Raw genomic sequence first — 27098 nt, forward strand, 5'->3', positions numbered from 1 at the left:
GGGGTCGGAAGAAGAAGGAGGGAGGAGGCCAGCGACGAGGGCGACAATGGAGCTCGCGTGGCGGGGCAGAGGCGGATTCCTTCTCTTCTCATTCCCTCTGTAAATGTGAGAGAATATAGATGACATTTTTGTAATTTAAAAAATAAGAGGGGTTATCTTTTAAGTTTCTTATTTTATTTTATGCGTGATATATTCGTTTTATATAATAGAATATTTCGATAACTTTATTTTTTATAACGGTAAAAATTTAATTATAAAATTTGATATAATATAAAAATTTAATTAAAAAAATAAAAATTATGAAAAATTAATTAAAATTTTAATAAAATTATAATATCGAAAGAATACTTAAACTTAAAAAAACACATCAAAATTTTCACGTTATTTGAAAACACATCTGGAAATCCAACGACAAAATTAAAAGGCGTCCCACACCCTCTGAATCTCACTCTTCTCTACCACGCCCTCACTTCTTCCCAACCACACTTCTGTCCTCTGTCCTCTTCCTCCCACCTCGCTCTTGGCCTCCACCCCCTTCTTCCCCAACCACTCCATGATAATGACGGAGGGAGGACAGGAGGAGGAAAGGCATAGAAGAGGTGGGGGCGAGTTGACGAGTCAACGGCGAGGTGGCAAAGGAAATGGCGTGAGTGACGACGGTGAAGACGGATCAAGAAATTATAAGCAACCCAGACGTCCTTTCTCCTTCTTCTATAGACGGTAAACGGAAGCAAAGTTAAAGACATTAACTCCAAAAATATATTTAAAATATTCAAAAAATAAAAGATGTATAAACTATTGATTCACCAAATAATTTGAAGAGTACATGGACTACTTTGCTAATACTTATTAATTCTTCACAGCCTTTCATTATGGAATACTCGTGTTTAACTATTTACGGTCCATATATCTAAATCATAAACTATACATTTGAATGTTTACTGTTTCAGCCATGGTTATACGATGCGGTGTTGAGTTTTACCGAAGACATTCCTACAACATTCATTTTAGATCTCTATACTTTTCTTACAAGTGCTGGAATTTGCGTCTTTATGGATTGTAATCACGAGACTCGAAGAGTAGACAGGATTTCACTATCACTTTTGCAAGCAATTGGAAGGTCTAGAATATCTATTGTTGTCCTGTCAACACAATATGCTAACTCAAGATGGTGTTTGCAAGAGCTTGAGAAGATAATGGAGTGTCACAGAAAAATAGGTCAGGTTGTTGTGCCCGTTTTTTATGGTATCGATCCTTCTGAAGTACTTAATGAAACAGGTGTCTTTGGAAGGGTTGTTGAAAATCTTTTCAAAAGATTTTCAGTCGAGGGAGATATGGAAAATAGATGGAGGGTAGCCATTCTTGAAATTGGTCGCATTGAAGGCATTACTATAGCGGATTTCGGGTAATTGAACACTTTTGAGTTATTTTAAACTAGATATCATAGCTTTACCTCGATCTCTATTCTACTTATTGAATATTGTTCATACTGTAGGTTCATTATCATTCCTTAAATTAATTATTTTTTTAAATTAATACTAAAAAATTCTGAGCATTGGTTGACATTGTACACAAAAAGCACAAAGGGTATGAAAATGTTGGTTGTGAAGAGTAGATTAGAACTGACAATGATTTTAGCTAGTGATATTTGATCATTATTATAACGGAAAAAAATAATAGTATCTATAAAAGTATTGTTCAGCTTTCTTATAATTATTGACTTTCATATAAATATATATTCAATTTTCCTAGAACTATTAACATAATTATTGACCTTCAAAAATACCTTTTATACCTTTTTTTTAATTATTGATTGAAAAAAAAGTTAAAATAATTATTTTTAGTGAAACTAAAAAGTACTTATTTTTCCCGTAACGAAATATAGAATGAAAATTTTCATTACTAAGTTCAATATGTCAAATTATTTTATCAAATTTTTTGCACCATGTAAAGTTTTAATATATCATTGTATTATGATTTCATTTTTGGTGGATACTCTAATGAAGTTTTTATAATTGTCTTCATGTAAAAATATTTTTTTTTGACTCTTAAATTATGGATTGTAGGGCTAGATTTTGATATATTATAAAAGTGTTCTCTTTATTTAAAGTGTGACTAAATAAATAAATCAACTTTTAAACCAAGTATTTTTATAAGATGTTTTTGGCATCTTCGTCTGAGTACATGCCTTCATATTTATTCATGTATCATGTATGTGATTATTATTTATGTGCATTGTAATGTTTTGTAGAAACAAATGTGAGGATATCACCAAGATTGTAAAACATGTTACTCATCACCTCGACATGTTCATTGTTGATCATCCAGTGGGAGTAGAAGCACGGGTGCAAGATTTAATTCAACTTCTAAATTGTGAGAAATCAAAGGATGTCCTTCTACTGGGCATCTGGGGAATGGGAGGCTCTGGTAAAACAACGATTGCCAAAGTAACTTGTAATAAGCTTTGTCGGGATTATAAAGGTCGTGGGATATTCCTCCAAAATATAAGCGAGGTTTGGAAGAAAGACAATGGCCAAGTGTATTTAAAAGAAAAGCTTCTCTCTGGTATCCATGAAACAACACAAGAAAATAATAAGTCTGGCGGAAAAAAATTAATGGAAAGACTTCGCAATGAAAGAGTATTTCTTGTGCTTGATGATGTAGACAGATTAGAGCAGCTGAATAGTCTGTGTGGAAGTCGTGAATGGTTTGGTCCTGGAAGTGTAATAATCATTACAACAAGAAATAAGAGGCTACTTAATGAGCTTGGAGTTGACTATGTATATCAAATGAAAGAAATGGGTAAAAGTGAATCACTCATGCTCTTTAGTTGGCATGCATTCAAACAACCATGTCCGAGAGATGATTTTCGAGCACTTTCTAGAGATGTAGTTACTTATTGCGGAGGGCTGCCACTAGCTCTTGAGGTGCTTGGTAGCGAATTGTATGGAGAAAGGGAAAAAGTAGAATGGAGGCGTACATTGCAGGGATGCAAAATAATACCTCATCCTACAATATATAAAGTTCTAAAGAGAAGCTTCGATGGATTAAGTGACAGCAGAGTGGAAAACATATTTCTTGAGATAGCTTGCTTCTATATTGGGTTGGATCAAAATGAGGTAGTACAAAAATTAAATAATGACTTTGGAGATTCAGCAGAAACAGTAGTAGCTGCCTTGGTTGAGCGATGCCTTGTCACTGTTGACAAGATGAACAAGATTCGAATGCATGTTTTGCTCCGCAACATGGGAATTGAAATATTTCGCCAGCGACAACGTATGCACCCTGAGGTGAATATTAAAGCTTTATTTACGAAAAATGAATTAATTTATCTTTCAAAATTTAACTATTGGCTGACTTGTTAATCGTGTCAGCAACGGATCTATGACGTGTTCTTAAGCTTCAGTAAAGACACTCCTCCGTCATTCATTTCACGTCTCACTGATTCTATGAAAAAAGCCGGAATGTCTTTTTACAAGAATGATGACTCGCTTTCAGGGGACGACCAGATATCCCGATCACTATTGGCAGTAATCCAAAAGTCGAGAATTTTCATCATTGTTTTATCAAAAAATTACGCTCGTTCTACAAGGTGCCTACAGGTTTTGGAGCAAGTAACTGGATATCGCAGAATCGGGGGGCAGTTTATTCTACCAGTGTTCTTGGATGTAGATCCCAAAGATTTACGTTTGCAGAGAGAATTCACACAGGCTTTTCGTGATCTCAAAGAAAACGTCTTAGACAAAGCTGCGGTTGATCGTTGGAAGATAGCTTTTGCACGAATTTTCCAAATTCGATCCTTCAAGTTCGTATACGAGGCCGCAAACGGGTAAGTAAATTTCTTCCTTGCTTTTATTTATTTGTCTATTGAGATATCAATCAAAATTGTTATTCTGATTTTTATGCGAGGAATCAAATTGTTCTTTCAGTTTTCAAATTGACTTAAGTTTGTCTTCAGTGAAGTCCAGGGATGGATTTAGTGTGTAGGGGTAATTATCCCATTAATTTTTTAAAAATAAATAATAAGGATATACATAAGTATAAAATGCCCCCTTTAAAATAATAGATTTACTCCTATATTTAATTTTTTTAATATATGTGAAAAAGCTAGGTTATTAAATAACAACAAATCTAATGAAATAAAACATACGAACAACAAAACATAAAACTAAACAAGCCACACTAATATGCTTTTAATTTAAGAGAATATGAAACTTACTACTACTATTTTTGTTGGATTTAGAATTGCGTATGTAGTGAAGATAGTTTAATAATATTTTTTTAAAAAATATCATATTAGAAATTAATTAGGTTTAACTTAACTTTAAAAGGTAATTTGATTATAGTATTTATTAATATTCTTTTTCTAATAAATACTTGAAGAATTTAGTGAGTCACGCCGAAAAATAGACTGAAAACGGTTATATATGAAGAAAAATATTAGAGATTGATCTGTGTATTAATTTTTTTGAACTAAAATATCTACTTTTAAAATTTGAGATTGATTAATAAAATTTTAAAGATATTTTTGTATATTAATTTTTTTTTAAAGACTAAAATATTTATTTTTCAAATTTTTAAAAACTGATTTAAATAATTATTTTTTTTTATTTCCTTCTCTCTTCGAACTCTGGTCCGATACCTTTAGTTTCCCAACTGATATAGAATGCTAACTGCAAGGTAAGTAGGTAACATGTCATTAGACAAGTCTGAAATTGGCCCATGCATCAAATTGATCCCAACTTTTCAATTTCATCGAAATCGTTCATTGATATTGCGACTCAAGTGAGTCTGTGTGTTTTCCATTAATAGCATGCTTACAGGATTTTTTTTTTCCTAAAATAAAATAAAAAAATTTATTATTTTTCCAAACACGATTTTTGGACTTTAATTTTTCAAATACGATTTTTTTGTATTTGGGTAAGTTCACCGGACCCCGACGAACTCTATAAAAATGAGCAAGTTCGCTTCACCCTACCCCCGAACTCCCCCTTAACACTTTTAAAATACACGTTTTTAATTCATATCATTGTTTTCAAAAGAGTATATAGATCTACAACAGTATATAGGAGTACACAAAAATATTTAGACAATAAGCATGGCTTCTTTAAAGATTTATTTTAATTATAAATTAAGAAAAACAAGTCATATTTAACAATGATTTATTATCGTCTTCAAAAATACGCGGATACACCGGAATAAATCATATTTTTTACCAAAATTAAAAGAGAAAGAATAAAAAAATATAAGATCATGTGAGAAAAGATAAAAAATATGTGTGAAATAAATATTGATTTATAAAGTAAAATGAGTAGAAGTGAAAAAAAAAGAGAATAACTTGTATTTTATGAACCAATTTATATTTATTATAGAGAGATAATATTAATTAGTATTAAAGATGTAAAATAACTTATATAGAAATAAAGAATAAAAAGAGATAAAAAAAGTAAGGTTAAACACTACATAAAAAATATAAAAAGTGATGTGATAATAGAAAAACTAAAATGACAATTTAACTAAAATGTTTATTTAGTAATATTAGTAACTATCTAATATATCAAAAATTCATTGGATCATTATTTGATTTTTTTTTACATTATAAATAAAAATAAATTGATAGATAGATAAATAAAATAAAAATTTATTTTTTAAATAGAATATGTAATATTAGAATTTAGACCATTGATATGAATTAACATTTCTTATACTATAATTTTTTTTTATAAAATTAGATAACTTAATGAGTAAAATTATGAGATTAATACTAGATTGATTATAGAAATATTATTCTCTATGATAATATAAATATAGTTTTAAGATAGATGCTTATTTCTTTGTTGTAAAGATAACATGACAATTTTATATGAACCTTAAAATGTCATGTATCATTCAGTTACCATAAGACTACTTTCGGCTCTCCTTTTATATTTTGTAATATTGTTGAGGAATTTGGATATCATATTTTACAGGACTAACAGGAGCAAAGATGATGATGTTGCCCTCAGAGTTGTTGAACGTGCTAAGGACTTACTGGATAAAAGAAACTTGTTTATTGTTGAGTTTCCTGTTCAAGTCGATTTTCATGTGACGGAGGCAACTCAATTACTGACCCACCGCAAATCAAGAGGTGCTCTACTACTAGGGATATGGGGGATGGCTGGCATTGGAAAAACAACTATTGCCAAGGCCATTTATAATAAAATTGGTGGAGATTTTGAGGGTAGAAGCTTCCTCCCAGGTATTAGGGAAATGTGGGAATTTGAAAAAAGGCATGCTTATTTTCAAGAACGAATTCTTTCAGATATTTTCATGTTGCCAAAAATAAAGATAGATAATGTTAAAATTGGCAAAAAGTTGTTAAAGGAAAAGCTTTCCCACAGAAAGGTACTTCTTGTATTTGATGATGTGAATAAGTTGGAGCAGTTGAATGCACTCTGTGAGAGTCATGAATGGTTTGGACCTAGGAGCATAATAATCATCACAACAAGAGATAGAGCTCTACTTAGGGTACATCACGTTGATCATGTTTATAATATCAAAGAAATGGATGAGAGTAAATCTTTGGTGCTCCTCATTAAAATCCTCAAAGGAAACTTTAAGATAGTTAGTAACACAAGTTCCCAAAAGCTTGTTGCTTGTGCCAGGGGATTACCGTTAGCGCTAGAAATCCTTGGCTCTGGAGTTTCTAGTACCTCAGACATGGTTAATATGTCACTTGAATCTCCCCATCCAATAGTACGAAATGTTCTGGAAAGATGCATCAACGATTTAAGTTACCTGCAGAAAAGCATGTTCCTTGACATAGCTTGTTTCTTAATCGGGATGGATCGAGAAGAGGTTATACAAGCATTGAACGTCCATCGAAACTTGGCTGAAGACGGAATAAATACTCTTGAAGATCAATCCCTTGTAACGTTTGATAAGCAGAACAAGATTAGAATGAATGTTTTGCTACAAGAGACAGCAAGGAAGATTGTTCATGACAATATACAAAGCAAGCCTCAGGTAGTAGTGTGCACTATGCGGTAACTTATAGCCGCATTAAATTGTTCAACCAATTAATGTTTTTAAGTTCAACCATGTTATGCCTACACTAAATTCGGCTACTAAAACCAGTCATTAATATAAAATACATATTTGAATACAAATACATATTAAAAATAAATTAAACTCCACATGTATTTATATACAAATATATTAGTGGCTAATTTTAGTGGCTGATTTTAGTGTTCAAATAGTAGTTTTGTTTTAAGTTTAAGGAAGCAAAGTTAACATTCAGTTTGTTACATAATAATTACAAGAAGTTAAAGGTTTCATGCTTTTCGCACCTGAGCTAGTTAGTAACAACTAGCAAAGCAGTGGATTTCATGTGTAAGATGATTAATGGTTCCATAAATTTTTGTATTGTTTTTCTATTCCAGCCATGGATCTATGATGTGTTCTTGAGTTTTAGAGGAGAGGATACTCGTGCATCTTTCACTTCACATCTCAGTACTTATCTTGCTAATGCTGGATTTCATGTCTTCATGGATGATGAAAAGATTAGAAGGGGAGATTGGATCTCGATTTCGCTATTGCAAGCAATCAAAAAGTCTAGAATTTTCGTCGTTGTTTTGTCAAGACGCTATTCTAATTCAAGATGGTGCTTGCAAGAGCTTGAGAGCATAATGGTGTGTTCTGAAGCCAATGATCGAGTGATTTTGCCAGTTTTTTACGGAGTAGATCCATCTACAGTCCGTAAACAAAACGGTGAGTTTGGAGAAGCTTTTCAAGATCTATTAAATAGATTTTCAGTTGATAGGTACAAGGAGGAGAGTTGGAGGAAGGCGCTTCGTCATATTGGTGGCATTGCAGGGATTGAGATCATAGGTTCCAGGTAATCTTTTGTACTCATATTTTTTATGTATTTTTTTTTAACAATAGATTCGTTTTATTCAAACAGAAAATGATTTTATCTGATGGATAAAACATGCTCTGTGTATAATAAAAAGTAGTCATCAAACCGTTCTCTATATATTTGTATATTAATCTACTATTAAAATTAGTTATTAGTGAAAAATAAGTATTAAAATATAAAATATATATTAAAATTGAGTTAAACTACACATGTATATATAAACAAATACATAATAACTAACTTTTTGTGTATACATAGTATTTTTTATAAAAATATATATTGTTTAACTTATCTTTTCATGGATATTTTATATTTTAACATATATGATTGATGATGTATAATTGGATAATCAGCATTACAAAAACAATTATGCTACTTTACAAGAAAAAAAACAGCCACTAATCAATCATCTATGTTTAGCATATTAAAAAATTTGCATTATACTATCATAAACAAGTTTAATTTGATTATTCTATTTTAATTATTTTATTAACTAATTATTTAGTTAAAAAAATATGTGAGTCAATTGTACACAAATATATAATAAATAATTTAATAATTATTTTTTTGTGTATACATACTATTTTTAAAAAAAAATTGGTGCATTATAAAATGTGAGTGCTAAAGTGCTATAATTAAATATCTTTAGTTAGTTATTATTAGAGTAATATTAGGGAATCAATACTATAGCAGTCAATCACAAAAAAAAAAAAACTATAGCAATCATTTTCAGCCAACACTTACTAGGTTGCCAAACAAATCCAATTTGAAACCCACTAGAAATAACTTTTTGTTGACTTTAAATTTTATATATTTCTTTTAATTGAATTTTGGATATTTTTGTTTTTAAGAGTTTTAAATTCTTTTTTATGTTGAATGTTGACTCCAATATTGGCTATGCAATATTGGTTCTCAATTTTGCCTCTTATTATTATTCTTATTATTATTATATTTGAAAAAAAGATACATTTTAAAATTCCAAAATGAAACAGAAATTGAAATAAATATTTTGTTGGGATTCATGTTCATCTATCAGCACTAAAATCCCAATCTCAAGCGGGTAATTTCTGTTAGAGCCACCATCCTTGGTCGGAATCCATGTGGCTTCTCCACTTTCCGGTTGCTGGCAACATAACATCCACATCCCCATTCTGATGGTCGTTCCAATCGTGTCCTGTTTCCACGTCATCCATCCCCACCTCAACTTTCTTCCGCCACAAGTCTTAGGAGAAACTTTACTGTACATTATTTTTGTGGCTTCTGCTCGTCGGAAACACCTTTTGTAATGTTTTCTCAAACATTAATACTTGAATTTTCAAAATATCACTTTTAAAAAGTCACAGCATTACCGATGTAAACACAATCTAAATCCATCCTCTTCTTTCCATAAATAAGAGTGTTATATAGAAAAATTATACAAACGATGATAACTCTTTATTGGAATAATCTTATTATCTCACGACTCACAGGAACGAAAGTGAGGATATCAATCGAATTGTTGAACATATCACTGGTTTTCTAGGAAAGACATTCTTCTTTGTTGCTCAGCATCCAGTTGGAGTAAATTCTCGTGTGGATCATGTGGTCAAACTGTTAAACCACCGAAGATCAAAAGATGTTGAAGTATTAGGGATATCAGGAATTGGAGGCGTTGGAAAAACAACAATTGCGAAAGCCATTTATAATCAGATTCATCGTGACTTTGAGGCTTGCTGCTGTCTCTTAGATATCAGAGAAAAATGGAAGCAAATTACTTGCCAAGTTGATTTACAAAACCAACTTTTGTCTGATGTCTACACAACAACTAAAATAAAGATAAGAGATATTGAATTGGGGAAGACCATTTTGAAGGAAAGACTTCAGCATAAAAGAATACTACTGATACTCGACGATGTTGATGATTTATCCCAACTAACTGCTTTGTGCGGAAGTCGTAAATGGTTTGGTCAAGGGAGTAGAATAATAATAACAACAAGAGATGAAGGTTTGCTTAGAATACTTAAAGTTGATCATGTATCTAGAATGTCAGAAATGGACGACGATGAATCTATTGAGCATTTTAGTTGGCATGCATTCAAAAAAGCAAGCCCCCAAGAAGATTTTGCTCAAATTTCTAGAGATGTTGCTGCATATTGTAAAGGACTGCCACTGGCTCTTGAAGTTATTGGATCTCTTTTGTTTGATAAGGAGATAGAAGAGTGGCAAAGCGTATTGGAGAAGCTACAGATAATCCCCAATCGTCAAGTACAGAAAAAGCTAAGAATAAGCTTTGATAGTTTGAGTGATGATACAGAGAAAGAAATATTCCTTGACATAGCCTTTTTCTTCATTGGGATGGACCAAAATGATGTACTACATATTTTAGATGGAGCAAATCACCCTTCTGTTGGAATAAAAACCCTTAAAGATCGTTGCCTTGTGACCATTGACAATAATAACAAGCTTGGAATGCATGACTTGCTGCGAGATATGGGGAGGGAAATTGTCCGTGAGGAATCAATAAAGGAGCCAGAGAAACGAAGCAGGTTATGGTTGCAAAAGGATGTACTTAAAAGTATTGCAAAAACATATGGTATGACCTTCAATAATTTTTTTTTTTTTAAGCAAGCAAAATGAACTTAACAATTATATATATATAGTCATTTGATTTTAATTACATAGGCCAGTCATTTCTTATTTTCTTTGCCCTTTTTGATTCACAGGGTACAAGAGCAGTTGAGGGATTGGCTTTGAAGTTGACCAGAAATAATACTGTTTGTTTCAAGACTGAAGCATTTAAGGAAATGCATAGACTTAGATTACTTCAACTTGCTAGTGTGCAGCTTGATGGAAATTTTGAATATCTTTCACAAGAGCTAAGATGGCTCAATTGGCATGACTTTCCTTTAAAGTACATGCCTCCAAACTTTTATCAGGAAGGTTTAGCTGCCATTGAGTTAGAATCTAGTTGTCTCACGCAGCTGTGGACAGAGGATAAGGTATGACTTTCTTTCAAATAGTTTTACCTTTCGATTGTTATAATTTTTTTAAGCTAACAACTATGTTAGTGTGTTTTGGATAGAGTATATTTTAAAATTTTGAAGAATTTAAAATGCTATATGATTAAATTGCTGACATTCAAATACATGTAATTTTATCTATTTTATTTGTATATACAACAAAAGAAAATGAGAGGATTTATATATGAGGCAAGTTTGAGTACCATATTTTAGTTTCCTTTGATAAATATAACATTGTAACCTAAGATGGGATATATTGAATGAAAAAATTTCTCTAAACTGTTTAAGACTCGCATGACGTGAAAATTATATGTAAACTTGTCTAGTACATATTGTAAGAATAATATGAGTTCTAAGTATTCTTTGTCTAATGTCAAGGTGAAGATTAGATTATTTTGACGACTATTATGTAAGAAGTTATATGCAAATGAGAAACAATACATAATAGTTATGCAAAAATACTATTGTATACCAAAATCAGCCACCATGTATTTATGTAGTTTAACTTATTTTTAATGTGTATTTTGTATTTCAATGTGTATTCTACTCTAGTGGCTGATTTTAGTAACTGATTTTGGCATACACCTAGTATAGTTGATAGTTATGTGATGTTATATATGTACTTATATACAGTAAAGTATGTCATAGTTTTCAATATTTGTTGATTTGTGACACTATATAAGTTGCTGCAAACTCAAGTCATCAGTTCAGAAACTAATTCATTTCTCTATCCTATTTCTTGATGGCTTTTTTCCAGTTGTTGGTGAAATTAAAATTTCTCAATCTCAGTCATTCTCATCACCTGACACAAATTCCAAACGTTTCCTACTTGCCTAATCTTGAAAAGCTCTTACTCAAGGACTGTCCAAACTTGACTATGATTCCAGATACCATTGGAGATCTTAAGAAGATTCTTCTGATAAATTTGGAAGACTGCACAAGTCTTTCTAACCTTCCAAGAAGCTTCTATAGGTTAGAATCTCTGGAAACTATGATTATTTCTGGATGCTCGAAGATTGACAAATTGGAAGAAGAATTGGAACAAATGAAGTCCTTGGTGAATTTAATTGCAAATAGGACTAGCATAACAAAAGTTCCATATTCAACAATAAGATCGAAGAGTGTCAGATATATTTCAATATGCGGCTACGAAGGATTCTCGCGTGATGTGTTTCCTTCTCTGATCTGGAACTGGATGTCACCAACAAATATTCTCTCTTTTTCCACATTGATTCAAACATCTGCATGCCCAGAATTTGTTCCCATGGATGTAATAATAAAGCTTCATAGCCTTCGTCGCTCAAAGAATAAACAAGGTGTGAAAAGAGTTCTTGACATCTTAGATGCCGCATATTGCAAGCAAGTAGAAGCTAAGCAAACTGCATCACAGGTAGCAAATATTGAAAGTTGTTCAGAAACAATATTTGATTTTCCCAATCAATTTTACATTTCTGGGTCGGACAAGTCTCTTCTGATTGAAGAAGGAATGAAAATCCAAATTACAAATATTCTTAGAGAGAGAATCATACAGGTTTGCCTCTTAAAATCTATCTTGTATGCCTGCTTTTTATAATTTAGCTGAGATGTAAATTGGAATAGAAACAGAAGAAATACATATTATTAAATTAGTTTTAATAAGTTGTCTATATAAAACAGTTGATTCCCTAATTTAATGGTTAACTTTTCTACATCTTTCTAAAATTTGAGGTGCTGTGTTTAACTCTCATCCCCATCCATTTACTGCTAGCTTTGGTATATATATATATATAACATTTTCTGTATAAAACTTTGTTATAGTTTAGTTCCAATTGATCCTATAACACTTCTATGATATCCGACATAATTTCTGTTACATGGATGATTCCGTATTTTCTTGATAATACATCGATATTAAATCCTAACATAAATTGTACATCCATAAATACTTCTTTTAACATGTGATTTGAATATAATGAAACAAAAATATATATGTTAAGAATCTTAAATATCAACACTAATTATAGTTTTGGAGGAATGGATATACAAAAATATTAAGTAATTGTTTCATTATATATAAATATATTGATAAGTTTTAAATTTTTTTATTGTACCTTCAGAAATTGACTGCTAGTGGGCCAGATGATTGTTTGTTGTCAAGTGACAACTACTATTCATTAACCTTCAATTGTGAAGGTTCTTCTGTGATATTTGAAGTCCCTCATGTGAATGGTGGTAAATTGGAGTCAATGATGCTATGCATTGTCTTTTCATCTTCCCTGGAAACTGAAATATCAAAATGTCTTCAAGAAGTGTCGATCAAACTTTACACAGAAACCTCCATTGAGGTCTATAACTATAAGTGTAATAGAAAAGACCGTTCTGCAGAATTTTTGGACTGGCAAAGCTTAACTTCAAAACTGGAACCTGGTACAAAGGTGGAAGTCCATGTTATTCCTGGTGTTCGATTCACTGTGAAGAAGTCAGAAATTTATCTTGTGTATAATGCTGCACCAACTTACTTCAATACGGAGAACTGTCAAGCTGATGATATGGCAATTGATGAAAATCCCAATGTTTCTGGTGATGATAATATGGCAACAGAAATAATGGACGATGCTGGTTCCAGTGGGGTTGAAGAGGTAAGTGATGTAATTATAGTTTCTCACACTCCGATCATGCTTTGATGCAGATACTAATTATTTTTAAGATCCATGATAACAGAGGAAGATATGAAAATAATTGAGAGAAAACTAAAGTTTAATTTTATTAATTAACGATGAGAAAGGTGAATAATTCAAGTAATTAATTACAAGTAAAATTCTATTCCAATGTATCATCATGTTCTTGATCGGCTTGTTAAAGAATTGATTGCTTGATATTTAGAAAGATGGATAAAATTCGTGCTTGTTGTTCATTGTGATCTTGTCATTGTGTTCTATTGGCCTGGTAATACTTCCGTTGGAATAAAATTACAATGGACAATCGTGTTGTACTATGGTGCTTTTTTCTTGGCTTATTCCTATTCTGTTTGGTTGAAGACGGACACAATTTTTCTGTTAGTTTGCTTAAAATTATTGTCTTTTTATTTTATTTTATTGCTTATCATGGACTATAAACTAACTCTCATATCATATTCTCAGGAAGATTATAGGCCTCCCAAAAAGAGAAGACTTTTCAGAGTATGATGAAGCATCTCGCAAAACTTTGGGTAATTAAATTGCAGGCAAAAGAAAGGTAGAAGTTATGGCTTAGGGTTTAAAATTAATACTGGTTTCCTCTGTCTCTAACTTTAGACCTACTTCTTTTAAAGCTTCTTCTAGATAACGATTATTACTAGTATACCTTATTTGAATGAATTGTGAAGTAGGAATGGACAGAGGTTTGGGGATATGAGAGTGTTGATTTCCAAAGATGGAGCAACAAGAAATGCAAATAGCCATTAGCCTACTTACAAGTACTGTTCAAACTTCAAAGAGAGAAGCTTCAAGCTTGCTCAACCATTATCAAATTTTCTTGATCCTGATCAAGTTCTACATATTCTAAGAGAAATGCTTGTTGCAAGCTTCAGAATGTGTAAGAAGTTTATTTGATTGATAAACTAGAATTATGAAGGAATTGAGAAGCAATAAGTAGGACTGAGATTGTAATGATGAATGAACTGTATATTGATAAAATTGAGAAACTCCAGATAAAGTTCCACTAATATTTTGGATGATTCTCTCTGTTTCCATTATTGCTTTTATGACATTTTGTCACTCTAACAAACTAGACACCTCAGCTCACAGTTATAATTAAGACCAATCCAGGAATAATTACAAAATGAAGAAAATTCTAATGTTTAATGTTATCAAGAGCTCTTTTCAATTCAATTAACTTGCTCTCATAATTCTGTTTTGATGATTCAGCATTTCTGAAGGCAGACTCTGAAGCTTCGAGTTTGCTATCAACCTCTTCGCTTTCTTTCACCCAAGTGGCAGCTTTCGTATTGATGCTGAGAGTTTCAACCTCACAAAGTTTCACAGTGGATTCTAACTTGTCCTTCTTCTCATACAGGGCTTTCAGTTTCAGCTCCAAGTCATTGATTTCATTTGACATCCCATTGATCCTTTCTTTTCCTTTGGAAATTGAAGAATAAAAGTTGGCCTGCCTGGATTTAGCTGTTTCTAACTTCTCTTGAAGTAGATTCTTGGATTCAATTAACCTTTGATGATTGCCAAAGACTTTTTGAATAGACGGAAAATAATTGAGAACATCTTCATAGAACTTCTTAATATCATTAACCAAAGGCTTAAGATTTGTAGGGACTTGTGACTTCATTTGTTCTAGCTGAGCTAAAAAGTCAACAAATTGTCTTCTAATCCCACCATCAGCCACCAATACTTGTAGTTGATTATCAAAAAGTTGTTTTATCTTGTGAAGGATATCAATCACCAAGAGACTTTGAGATTCGAATCCAGAACCATCAGAGGCAGACTTTGTAGGGGACAAAATACAACTCTCTAATAAGACTTTATCTAACTCTAACAGTAAATCAACATCTTCAGGAAGATTGGCAAGAAGCTCACTTCCATTAGTTTCTTCAACTCTGACTGGCTCAACTTCTTCAGTGTTAGGAACAAAAGGACTCTGTACAGGGCAAATAATTTAGAGAAAAGGAATCAAACTAAGATCTCATGTTTTTAGTTAATGGCTCTAGATTCAAAGATCTTTAAGCAAGAGTTGACCTCTAGAAGCTGTTGATCTTCTTGGTTTTGAGTTATGCTTTTGTAGCCTAAGTTGCCTGACACCTTTTGAGTGTTTAAGAAGGAAGCACTTGGAACCATAATGGAAAAAGTCTGAGTCATGAAATAAAGTTTTACGGTTAAATAAATTTTGTCACCATAAAATTAACAACTGATAGTTTTGGTCTAAAAGTTTTCAAAAGCAAATCAAATCCATCCCTATTGTCACCTCACATACAGAGCAATTTGGAGAAGAATATTTATGATGCTATGAACTATATGCATATAGTTGATTTGTTTGTGGGACAATAATTGAGACTAATTTTCTCTTGAAACTTTTGGACCAAAACCACATCAAAGTTTTTCACAGACTAAAACCATAATTTCTTAACATGGAATGAAAACAAAAAAAGAGATATTTTTAACATGGAAAATATATACCTGACCAGGAGGAATAAATCCCTTAGACTTTGGCTTGACAATCTTGGTTAAATTTTTAAATCTTTTACTTTCTGGCATAAGGTTCACAAAAGATAGATTAGATGAGGAGATTGTTCTCTTCTTTTTGAAACTTGTATCTCCCTCTTCAAACCATTTCTTTGTTAGCTCAGTGGGACTTACATCAACTTCTGTAAAAGGTAGCATGGACTGACTCACTAGAACAAAATAGAGGAGATGTCATTGGTAAATAATATAATTTAGACATTGAAAAATGAAACTCTAATTAATCAAGAGTGAATAACACTTGTAATTAATGTGTGTTAATTAGTACGTTGATGGCAATACACGCATCTATGAAACCTGTCAACTAGCTGACCATAAGCAAAATCATGGACATATGTGAACTGTGAAGATATAAGGATAGAGTCTAATCTATAAATTAAGTTTCCCGTGGGCAAAAACACACAGAACTATGATTTAAACAAACTTAAAATTTACAAAAAGAAATATTTGTGCACCAAATTCAGCCTCTAAAATCAGCTACCAATGTATTTGTGTATAAATATGCTCATTTAATTTTAACATGTATTTTATACTAGTGATTTACTTTAATAGCTGATTTTAGTGTACACGTAATATAGTTGTAAAATTTATCAGGAGGGATAATTGATTTTCCTTAAGTAAAGTCTTGGGTTTGAACAGAATTGCTTGCAGTTAAACTAATTAGTAATCAATTTATCACTACTTAACTAACGCAGTAATATCTCTAATAACTAGGAAAAATCCTTATTAAAATATAGGAGAAAAAAAAATCCACTTATCCACATTTGATTGGAAAATCTTAAATGGATCACAAATAGTGACTACCAATTCAAATACGATTAACCAGAAAAGACCACTAGGTTTTTACAATGAAATAAAGTAAAAACCACCTTGTTTGTAGCATTCTAAACGAGTAGCATTCTTATCTGTTGCCTTATTTCTGACACCATAAACATTTAAGATATCACTGCCCTCTGCAAGCTTCACCTGAAGTGAGGATTCTACTGCTAACATTCGACCTTCAAAGCAATTCTCTATATGGCACAACAATTTCCTTTGGATTTGGTTCTGACCATACAACACACACGAGCTTACAATATCCCTGCGAAAAATTCTACATTGTTCCTGTAACATAACAAATGTAAAGAATAATAAACAACGCTTGAAATTCCAAACCATTTATCTATCCGTCTATTTTTTTCTTTATGTCTATTTTTATTAGGAAGAAGGGTCAAAATTACACCTAAAAGTTCACACCGGATACAAATACACTTTAATCATTTAATGAGTCACGCATGTACAGTAATTATACACTTCGGCGAACACATTCACCCTTCCAACTATCAGCGTGTGGTGTCATTAGTTTGAGTGGACACCTTACTCTCTTTACTCCTTACTGGCACTTTTAGTTTGAGTGAGCTGTCCATTTAGTGCCAACTCATAAAAAATCTTTTATTTTAATGATTAATTAAACAAAAATAAGGCTGCAATTGCAGGGTTTTCAATTGCAGCACCAGCTTCCTCTTCTTCCATAGGTGCTCCCAATTTTTAACCTTAATTTTGTTTAATCTATTCTTAATATATAAAAGTAAATACATAAGTTTACTCACGTTATTTTTAAGACATATTTCTCCTCCTACTAATACCATGTCAGCAACGTCGCTTACTTGGCAAAATTTTAGAATCAACCACTCAATTTTTGGCAAATCACTTATTATTTCCAAATCAGCCAAAAAAATAAAATATACAAAAAAAATAAAAAAGCACCGATAATTAGAAATTAACCTACAATGACATTAAATGCATATCCCTATATTTATTATATCTTACCGTTATAAACAATACAATAAGTTTATAACCCCCAATAATTAATTTTTATAAATAACTCTTTAAATGTAATAAACATCCGTATTACAAATGTCATAATAATATTATTAATCATAATAAATTTTACGTTACAAATATTCAAATTTTATAGTATTTGACCTACTTATATAAGTCTCTTATCACTATTCCTTCAAATAACATTAAATTAAATTTCGAACTACACAACATCTCAAACTTACTCAATGAAACATTATTCTTTAGACAATATTACCAAACAAATAGACAATTAGTTTATCAAAGTTTTGTGTGGTTCGTCTATGAAAAACATTAACAACCACAAACGAAGAGGAGCCTCTCTGCTTAGAAATGATTATATTAGATGAAAAGGAAACAACTACATTTGTGGCACATGTAATCAAACACCATAATATCCAACAATAAGATAACTCTTTATACTTTTCATAATCTCATCTATAAAATTATTAGTTACTAACCCAATACTTATTTCAGATCAAAGTGCTACAACACTTTTTGTACTATTTGATGGCAAAGAAAAAAAGTGTTGGGCACAACTGCTATCAAGATTGTCAACAATACACCGTTACTAAGACATTTGTTCCAATACAAAACACTGAACCTCAACACCCATTATAACAAATAAAACAGGTAATACTTCAGAAAAAATTCACTTATTCAAGACATCATTTTTATTTCTAATTTAAATTATTCATTGATTATAGGAACCAACTTCTCCAATACTAATATCATCAGACGAAGATCACATACCCATCAAGAGATTAAAGAGAAAGAAAATCATACAAATTCAAGACACATCTTCGGAAGAAGAACATACATGTAAAGATAGAACAAACAACACAATAGAAAATGCATACAACTTAACAATTCATAAAGAACATGTCTTCACAAGCATCTACAATAGAAAGAAGAAAGCAACAACTCTAACAACAACCAATAAAAAAAAGGAGAACGAGCACTACATAAGAAGACTAAGTTCATCAACAAAAACAAATGCAAAAATTAAAGGAAAAAGTTTGGTAACAAAAAATTTTCAGCCATAATTAGCCAAAAGTTTCTATAATTTACTTTATTTATATCACTTAATAACAGTTTTATTTTTTATCTCACTCTCTTATCATTTCACTTATCATGTTTTTATTAACTCTACTTATTAATGATATTAATTATAATATCATATTCTTTACTATTAGGCATTCTTGTAATCAATACTTAATATTTTTTTTATAATTTAATTTTTACTTAAGACATTTAATATCAATCAATAGAAATACGAAAAAAATCATTAATTCTTTGTTTGTTAAGGCATTTACTTGTACTTGATTCTTTGTAATATATACCTTTCATTAGTTTAATTATGATCATTCAAAAATCATGACTATAATACCATTGCAAGCAGAATAGTGTATAAGTCAAGAAATTTTACAAGAAGTCGTGTTTGTCATTGCAAATAGTATGGTATTTGAATTCGACTTTAATACAGTACCTATTCCTCTTCAATCTTCTTGGATAACCTTCCAGAGGACATTTCAAAGAGAGAACTGTTCCAACTGTTCAGTTGGACTGGACGCATAAACGACATATACCTATCTCGGAAGCAAAAAAATGGTAGTTTGTACATCTTTGCATTCATACGGTACACTACGAGGGGAGGAGTGTTGAAGGCCATAACAGAGATGAATCGTATGAGACTGAGAGGTAAGATCGTGTTTGTTGGAGAAGCAAAATACAGGAGACTATCGGTTGCTAATGGCACAAAGAGGATACAGGCAGAAGGTACCACTCGAAAAGAAAGTGTCCGCCAGACGCAATGGGAACATGAGGATGCTCCGGTCGTCCCAACTAGTAGTTCAAAGGACGTGAGAAAAGATAAGAAGATCCTAGATCCAAATGGGGAAGGATTAACAAAGAAACTAGAAGTGGTTGTGGCGAAAGAAAATTTGAACTGGTTGCAGAAAAGCCTAATTGGTGGAACAACGAAGGCCATTGACTTTAGGTCTTTGCAGGATATGGTTGCGAAGAACTTTCCGCAGGTCACTCAGGTACGAGAATTGGGAGCTTATAAGGCTCTGTTGACGTTCGACAGTGTTTTGAATGCTGAAGAGACATACACGTTCAAAATGAATAGCCTGTTGCAATTCTTTCATAATGTATGGAGGTGGGATGAATCGGAGAAAAGTGAATCTCGAAGAGTGTGGCTAGAGTGTTTCGGGGTTCCATTACATATTTGGACAGTGGATACCTTCAAGAAGATCGGTGGACAATGGGGAGAGGTGGTTGGTTGTGATACAGGGACGGAATCATACGCCTCGTTTAGTGTCGGCCGTGTACTTATTGATACCTGTGTTATGGGTGTGATCAATGAATGGGTCCATATCAATGTCGGTACCAGTGGTTTTGACGTCTTGGTAAAAAGAGGTGGGACAAGAAGTCTACAGTTCCCAATGTACTATGGAAAAACAAGAGGATAAAGAGGTAGCTTGCGTTCTCCTAAATAAAGTAACAACTACACTCCCTGATGCTGATGTTACAACTTCGGCTGCTACTACAAATTTGTTTGGCCATGAAGATCAGGCAGCAATAGTATGTACGGAAAGGCTAGGACAGGAGGTTGAAGATGAGGCTAGAATAGTAATTTCAGAGTCCATTTTAAACGAATGGAATTATGACCAATTAAATCTTAATCAAATAATTCCGGTAACGAATCAGTACATTTATGGTCATATTGATGGCGTGACAGAATTTGTGGGATTGAGACAGAATAATGAAACAGATTCAGAGCTAACAATTCCGTGGAGCTATCCAGGTCAACATAATGGGCTGCCAAGAGCTAAACCCATTACTGCATGTGTGGGGCCTTCTGAATGGGACATCTATGCCAAGAAGCAAAAAATGCATGTTTTGGGCCAAGGAGGCCCGAATTCATTAACACCTGGATTAGGGGACACTTGTGCTTGCAGGCTTGGGCTGGACCTGAATTAGGGGACACCTGGATTAGGGGACACCTGAATTGCTGCTTCATGTAAGCAACCACGGGAAAGGAGAAGATGGAGATTGCCGACCCCTTCACGCTGCAAGGGATGAAGCTCAGCGTCAAGGATGCAGATCAGAGGAAGAAGACGCGGAGCCGAGCAAGTATGTTGTGCGCGACGTTGAAGAAGGCAGCGCCGAATCCACCGGAGGAAAAAGGTTGCGATGGAAGATGACCGACGGCGCTGGAACCAGGGCGATTGATGGTTGTGCGATGGGCATGGGAGACACGGCTGGTGAGAGGAAGGTTGCAAGGGGAGCTAGTGCGGTGATGACAGGGGTTGGTAGGTTGGAAAACCGGGTTGAACGGGTGGAGGGGGCTGTTACACTGTTGGAGGAGATTCAAGGGGCCAAGGACGATGACGGAGACACTAATGAAGCATATCATCAAGCAGCTGGTGATGGTCATGCAGGTTCAATGAAGGAAGGCCTGGGGATTGCCTCGGCTAGTGCTAGAAATCTTCTGGTACAGAGCGTGGAGGAAGGATACCGTGACAGAGACAAAAATAAAAGGGAACAAGGACTTGCCAGCGAGGACGAAGACAACAGTAATGAGAATGGGAACCTGGATGAACAACTGCTGGAAAACCGAAAGACATGGGAGTTAGCAGAAGAATCCGGGGCAATGCTACTCAATGAAGAAGATGACATTATGAGTATCCTCCAAGAACAGAATGAAGAGATTGCTCGGAAAAGAAAATTGGCTAAACAGAAGGCTAAAGCAAGACGGAGTAGACCCAAAAATCTCAAAAAGGTGTGTAATAATATTTTAAAATGATTATTAGTTCATGGAATATTAGGGGGTTAGGGGGTGATGGGAAGCTGAGAATGGTAAAAGAACTTAAGAGGAAGCATAGGTTGGATATGCTAGGTTTGGTTGAGACTAAAAGACAGTTAGTAACGAGGTTTGATGTCGTGAATATATGGGGGAACGGTTGTGTGGAGTGGGAGTATGTGGAGTCTGCTGGTGCATCTGGTGGGTTGTTACTAATGTGGGATGATGGCTTTTTTAAAATAAGAAATTGCTATAAAGGTGAGCGATAGCTATGTGTTGAAGGGGTACTGTCACAGAATAGTATTAACTGCGCATTTTTCTTGGTTTATGGTGCTCACAATAGAGATGAGAAACTTGTTGTGTGGGAGGAATTGAGTTACATGGCTGGTTTATGCCCAGGCGCCTGTTGCTTTCTTGGAGACTTCAATGAGATTGGACAAGTGGAAGAAAGGCGAGGCTTAGAAACCTTACCTTTGACGGCACAAGATTATCAGAATTGGGTACATGACATGGGTTTAATGGACCTACCGATTTCTGACCGTAAGTTTACATGGTTCAGAGGACAGTCGTGCAGCCGTATTGACAGAGCTTTGGTTAGCTTAGAATGGCTTGAGGCATTTCCGGAGACTTGCCTAAGAGGTGCTCCACGGGGCTTGTCTGATCATTGTCCTATCATAGTGGAAGAGAAGAGGATGCGAGACGGACCGAGGCCATTCCGAAGCCTGGATTCATGGTTTACTCATGAAGGATTTTTAAGGATGGTCAAGGAGGAATGGAGAGGGCTGGGCGAGATACCATTCACTGATAAACTGAGGGCGTTGATGGTTCCTTTGGGGAGATGGCATAGAGACAACTTTGGTGATATGGACAAGAAAATTTTGAAGTTTGAGGAAGAGATTCAGAAGATTGATGACATGGTCAGTAATGGGAACTATGATGGGACAGTGGAGGCAAGACGGAAGGCGCTAGTGGCTTGTTGTGAGAAATGGTATGTGAGGAAAGAACTACATTGGAAGCAGATGTCAAGGTCGAGGAAAATGCGAAGGACATGGATAAAAATACGAGGTACTTCCACAACCTAGCTTCTGCCAGACGAAGAAATAATAGGATTGATACTTTAATCATTAATGGAAGATTGATAAGGAATCAAGCGAGAATTAAGCTTGCCATTAGGGAGTTTTATAGACTTATATCATCAAGAGAGGTCTCCTGAGATGAGGTTCAGAGATGGTCTGGTGCAAAGGATTAGCGAGGAGGATTCTATTGCTATAGAGATGCTACCATCACCTGAGGAGGTTAAAGAGGCAGTGTGGGAATGTGAATCGTCCAAGGCTCCAGGATGTGACGGTTACAACATGAACTTCATAAAGAAGTACTGGGCTGATATAGGTTCGGATTTCACGGCAGCGGTACTTGGCTTCTTCCAATCTTCAAGGCTGCCGCATGATGCTAATATCACGTGGGTGGCGTTGGCCCCCAAGTTTACTGATGCTAAGGAAATCAAAGATCTGCGTCCAATTAGCATGGTGGGGTGTGTATACAAGGTAATTTTGAAGATGCTGGTTAGGAGAATGAGAGGTGTCATGCCAGGGTTAGTAGGTGAAACACAGAGTGCTTTTGTTAAGGGTCGGAAGATTCATGACGGAGCTCTAATAGCATGCGAAACGATTCAGTGGATCAAACAGAGGAAGAAGAAAGCGGCAGTAATAAAACTTGACTTCCAGAAAGCATATGACAGAGTCAAGTGGAGGTTTGTAGACCTTGTCTTACAGAAGATGGGATTTGGTCAAAGATGGAGGGGTAGGTTATGGAGTGTGTGAGCACGTCCTCTATGTCAGTGCTGATAAATGGCTCGCCGTCCAAGCCGTTCAAGATGGAAAGGGGCCTGTGACAAGGGGATCCTCTATCCCCTTTTCTATTCGTACTTGTTGTTGATGTCCTACATAGGATGATTGGAGAGGCGGTGAGAAACGGTCGCATATCGCCGTTGCTGGTTGGGAGAGATCATATTGAGCTGTCGCACCTACAGTTTGCAGATGATACTGTCTTATTCTGTCCTCCTGAGGAAGAGACAATTAAGAACTATAGGAGGCTGCTTCGATGCTTTCAGTTGATGTCAGGTCTAAGTATTAACTTTGATAAATCTAGCCTGATCCTTATTAACTGTGATGAGCAGTGGGTACAAAGTATTGCAGTGTGTTGGGATGTAAGCAAACCAATCTACCAGTTAAATATCTGAGCATATCGCTAGGAGCAAACCCAAGGATGGTTAAGACATGGAAGCCAGTAATAGACAAAGTGGAGGAGAAGCTTAGCCTCTGGAAGGCCAAGATCCTGAATAAGGCCGGAAAGTTGGTGCTTATCAAAGCTGTATTAAATAGCTTACCGGTTTATTATCTGAGCCTGTATAAGATGCCAAAAGCTGTTGCAGAGAAACTAATTTCCTTGTAGAAGAGATTTCTTTGGAGTAAAGAGGATGGTAAGAGCGGTATGGCTTTGGTTAAGTGGGAAGTGGTTCAGACTCCTAAAAAGCTAGGTGGATTGGGGGTTGGAGATGCCATGATACGAAATTCAGCTCTGCTGTTTAAACGGTGGTGAAGGTTCTCTAAAGAGGAGTGTCCATTGTGGAAGAAGGTTGTCTGTTCCTGTAACAACCTGAATCCAAACGAGCTCCTATCATCCCAAGAACTACCTATTCGAGGAGGCCTGTGGAAGGATATTTGTCAGCTACAGTTTAAGAATCAAGAACTCAGACAGAAGATGATTACTGGGTTGTCCATGGAGGTGGGTGACGGGAGACGAACTCGATTTTGGGAGGATGTCTGGATTCAGGGAGGTTCTTTGAAAGACCGCTTTCCAAGGCTCTTCTCAGTTTCAAACCAAACAGGGTCAATGATAGGGGATTGTGGGTTTTGGGATGGGTTCGCCTGGATATGGAATTTCCAATGGAGGAGAGAATTATTCCAATGAGAGCTAGATTTAGTGAACCAGCTTCACAACACTCTGAGGCTGGTTAAACTTGATCCTGGGAGAGAGGATAGAGTTGTATGGAAGTATGATAAACAAAGAATTTTCTCTACTAACTCATTTGTGCAGGTGGTGCAGGTGGAAATGGTCCCGGCGGATATATCAAGCTACAGTTTCACAAGGACTATTTGGAAAGGCCTGGTCCCTCACAGGGTAGAGTTGTTTGTCTGGTTTGCCCTGATTGGCAGAGTCAATACGAAGGAGAGACTGAGTCGGCTTGGGGTCATTCACCAAGAAGATAATTTATGTGTGTTATGTAACAATGTTATTGAATATGGTCACCATATATTTCTTGGTTGTAGCTTTTCTTGGCAGATTTGGTGTGCTTGGTTGTCATATGTTAGAATGCAATGGGCTTGTCCAAGTACAGTGAAGGAACACTTCCAAAGTTGGACTGAGAACTCAAAAACAAAGCAAGAGTGTAAGAGGTGGATGGTGTGCTTCTGTGCGATCATTTGGAATATATGGTTAGAACGGAACCGGAGGATATTTCAGAACAAAGGGAAAGGGGTTGAGGAGATTATCAACCTGTCTTTTCTGAACTATAAGGAGCGGTTAGGTGCAGACCCCTTCTGTTGTTGATGGCAATGCCGGAGATGACAAGGGCATATCTACATTTTATTTTGTTCTATTTATTTTCTTAGATTGTTTTTATTTGCTACTCTTCTTGCTCCACTCGTCGTGTTGAGCTCTTCGTTCAAAAAAGAATTTGAACAACAAACGGACTCACCCGATGAAGTTGTTGTCAGTCAATCAATTATCGAGAATATGAAAAATCACACTAGCTTTGATGAGGTATAGTAATAAACTGATTTTTTTTTTGTGCTTTTATGTGCATTTATAATTATATTATATACTAACTAAGTTCATACACATAACATTCATATGTACATATACATAACATCCATAATTACATACAACTAACATCTAAAAATTAAATTCATGTTTATTAGATATTACATCCATACACATATCATTTTTTAGTTATTGCATATGTAAATATAAAGTTAACACAGATATATGTTTAAATTTTATCATAATTGAATTTAAAAAAATATCAAATTCTTAAATTAATTTATTCAATTGATAAATTTACACATAACATCTATAAATTCATACACATAACATCCATAATTTCATGTTAATAACATCCATAATTTGTATTCATAATATTTATAATTTCATACCTATAATGTTTATAATTAATAAATTTTTATAATTAATATTATCAAATTTTAAACTATACATCTTATTGTATTCTTCAAATGATCTCATATGTGTACTAGTAGGCCATGATTCTAATTATTTTAATAATTTTTATTTAATATTCATATGTATGGTTATTTATTGATTTTAACATGACAAGTTAATAATTATTTTTAAAAAATTATTTTTAAATTTTTGTTTATATTTTATATTTTATTTTTTATTTTTTAATAGTTTATATGTAAAATATAAGTTGTATAGTAGAAGTTGTTAAAATTTTTTAGTCATTTAACTTTCATAATTTTTGTAGAGAATTATTGTATTTAATGGATAATAATGTGATTGAAAGATGTTAGAGATTTGATTTGAAAAAAATTGAAATTGATTTTAGAAAGAACATTAATGACTCTAAATATACATCAAAATAATAGCTGATAAAGAGGATAAATGATAAGGAGATATATATCACTTGCTTATTAAAAAAATAACAATTTTTACATAACATTTTTATATTATAATTATTTTTTGGCTAGCTAAGTCGTGGGGTTTGACAACATATATATTCAACAAACTTAATTAATTGTATTATTGTACTACATCAGTAATTTTACATAAATAACAATTTACAATTTTATAAAATAAAAATAATAAATTTTTACATAATAATGATACAAAAGTGGTTAAATTTAATAACTATCATGACTCAATTAAATTAAAAAATAACGATTAAATATAATTAATATTTACATTAAATTATAATAATAACAATTTTCAGTAACAAATATTTAAAGTGTATAATGACACAACAATATTTGTTTACTATATTTATTGAATATATCATGATTAATAAAATATATTTATAATGTTATACCACATTTTTTGTATTCTCATTTTTAATTTTCTTTAACTTTCTTTTTTATTTTAAATATCTCCAGACTAAAAAAAATTTAAAATTATACTATAAAGCACCATTTAAACATCTACTAAAAAATATCAACAAATAAATATATTTTGTTTCTCAAAGTCCGAATCATTTGTTTATGAAAAATCTTCATACCAACAAATAAAAAAAATTAGAATTTAATATATTTTATAATAAAATATATAAAAAAGTTTTC

At 33.5% G+C, this 27098-nt stretch overlaps 1 protein-coding gene and 1 pseudogene across 3 annotated transcripts in view; one reads left to right on the forward strand and one right to left on the reverse strand.

Moving 5' to 3' along the window:
• LOC107475271 (uncharacterized) overlaps positions 1 to 14920 on the forward strand; it is a 20834-nt gene extending 5914 nt beyond the window's left edge. Inside the window, exons 3-13 of one of the 3 annotated variants that reach the window (XM_021135668.2) lie at positions 951 to 1405; positions 2252 to 3290; positions 3375 to 3829; positions 5970 to 7005; positions 7422 to 7876; positions 9367 to 10449; positions 10581 to 10875; positions 11654 to 12427; positions 12993 to 13514; positions 14016 to 14448; positions 14781 to 14920. In XM_021135668.2, the coding sequence (XP_020991327.1) occupies positions 951 to 1405; positions 2252 to 3290; positions 3375 to 3829; positions 5970 to 7005; positions 7422 to 7876; positions 9367 to 10449; positions 10581 to 10875; positions 11654 to 12427; positions 12993 to 13514; positions 14016 to 14060 (6159 nt within the window). In that variant the 3' untranslated portion in view covers positions 14061 to 14448; positions 14781 to 14920. Of the gene's footprint in view, positions 1 to 950; positions 1406 to 2251; positions 3291 to 3374; positions 3830 to 5969; positions 7006 to 7421; positions 7877 to 9366; positions 10470 to 10580; positions 10876 to 11653; positions 12428 to 12992; positions 13515 to 14015; positions 14449 to 14780 lie in introns of those variants that run through there. The other 2 variants (XM_052257133.1, XM_052257132.1) reach the window with 2 other exon arrangements.
• A 2208-nt stretch (positions 14921 to 17128) lies between these two features.
• LOC107475270 (disease resistance protein RUN1-like) overlaps positions 17129 to 27098 on the reverse strand; it is an 18612-nt pseudogene continuing 8642 nt past the window's right edge.

This window comes from Arachis duranensis, chromosome 2, assembly GCF_000817695.3.
Source record: "Arachis duranensis cultivar V14167 chromosome 2, aradu.V14167.gnm2.J7QH, whole genome shotgun sequence".
Lineage (NCBI taxonomy): Eukaryota > Viridiplantae > Streptophyta > Magnoliopsida > Fabales > Fabaceae > Arachis > Arachis duranensis.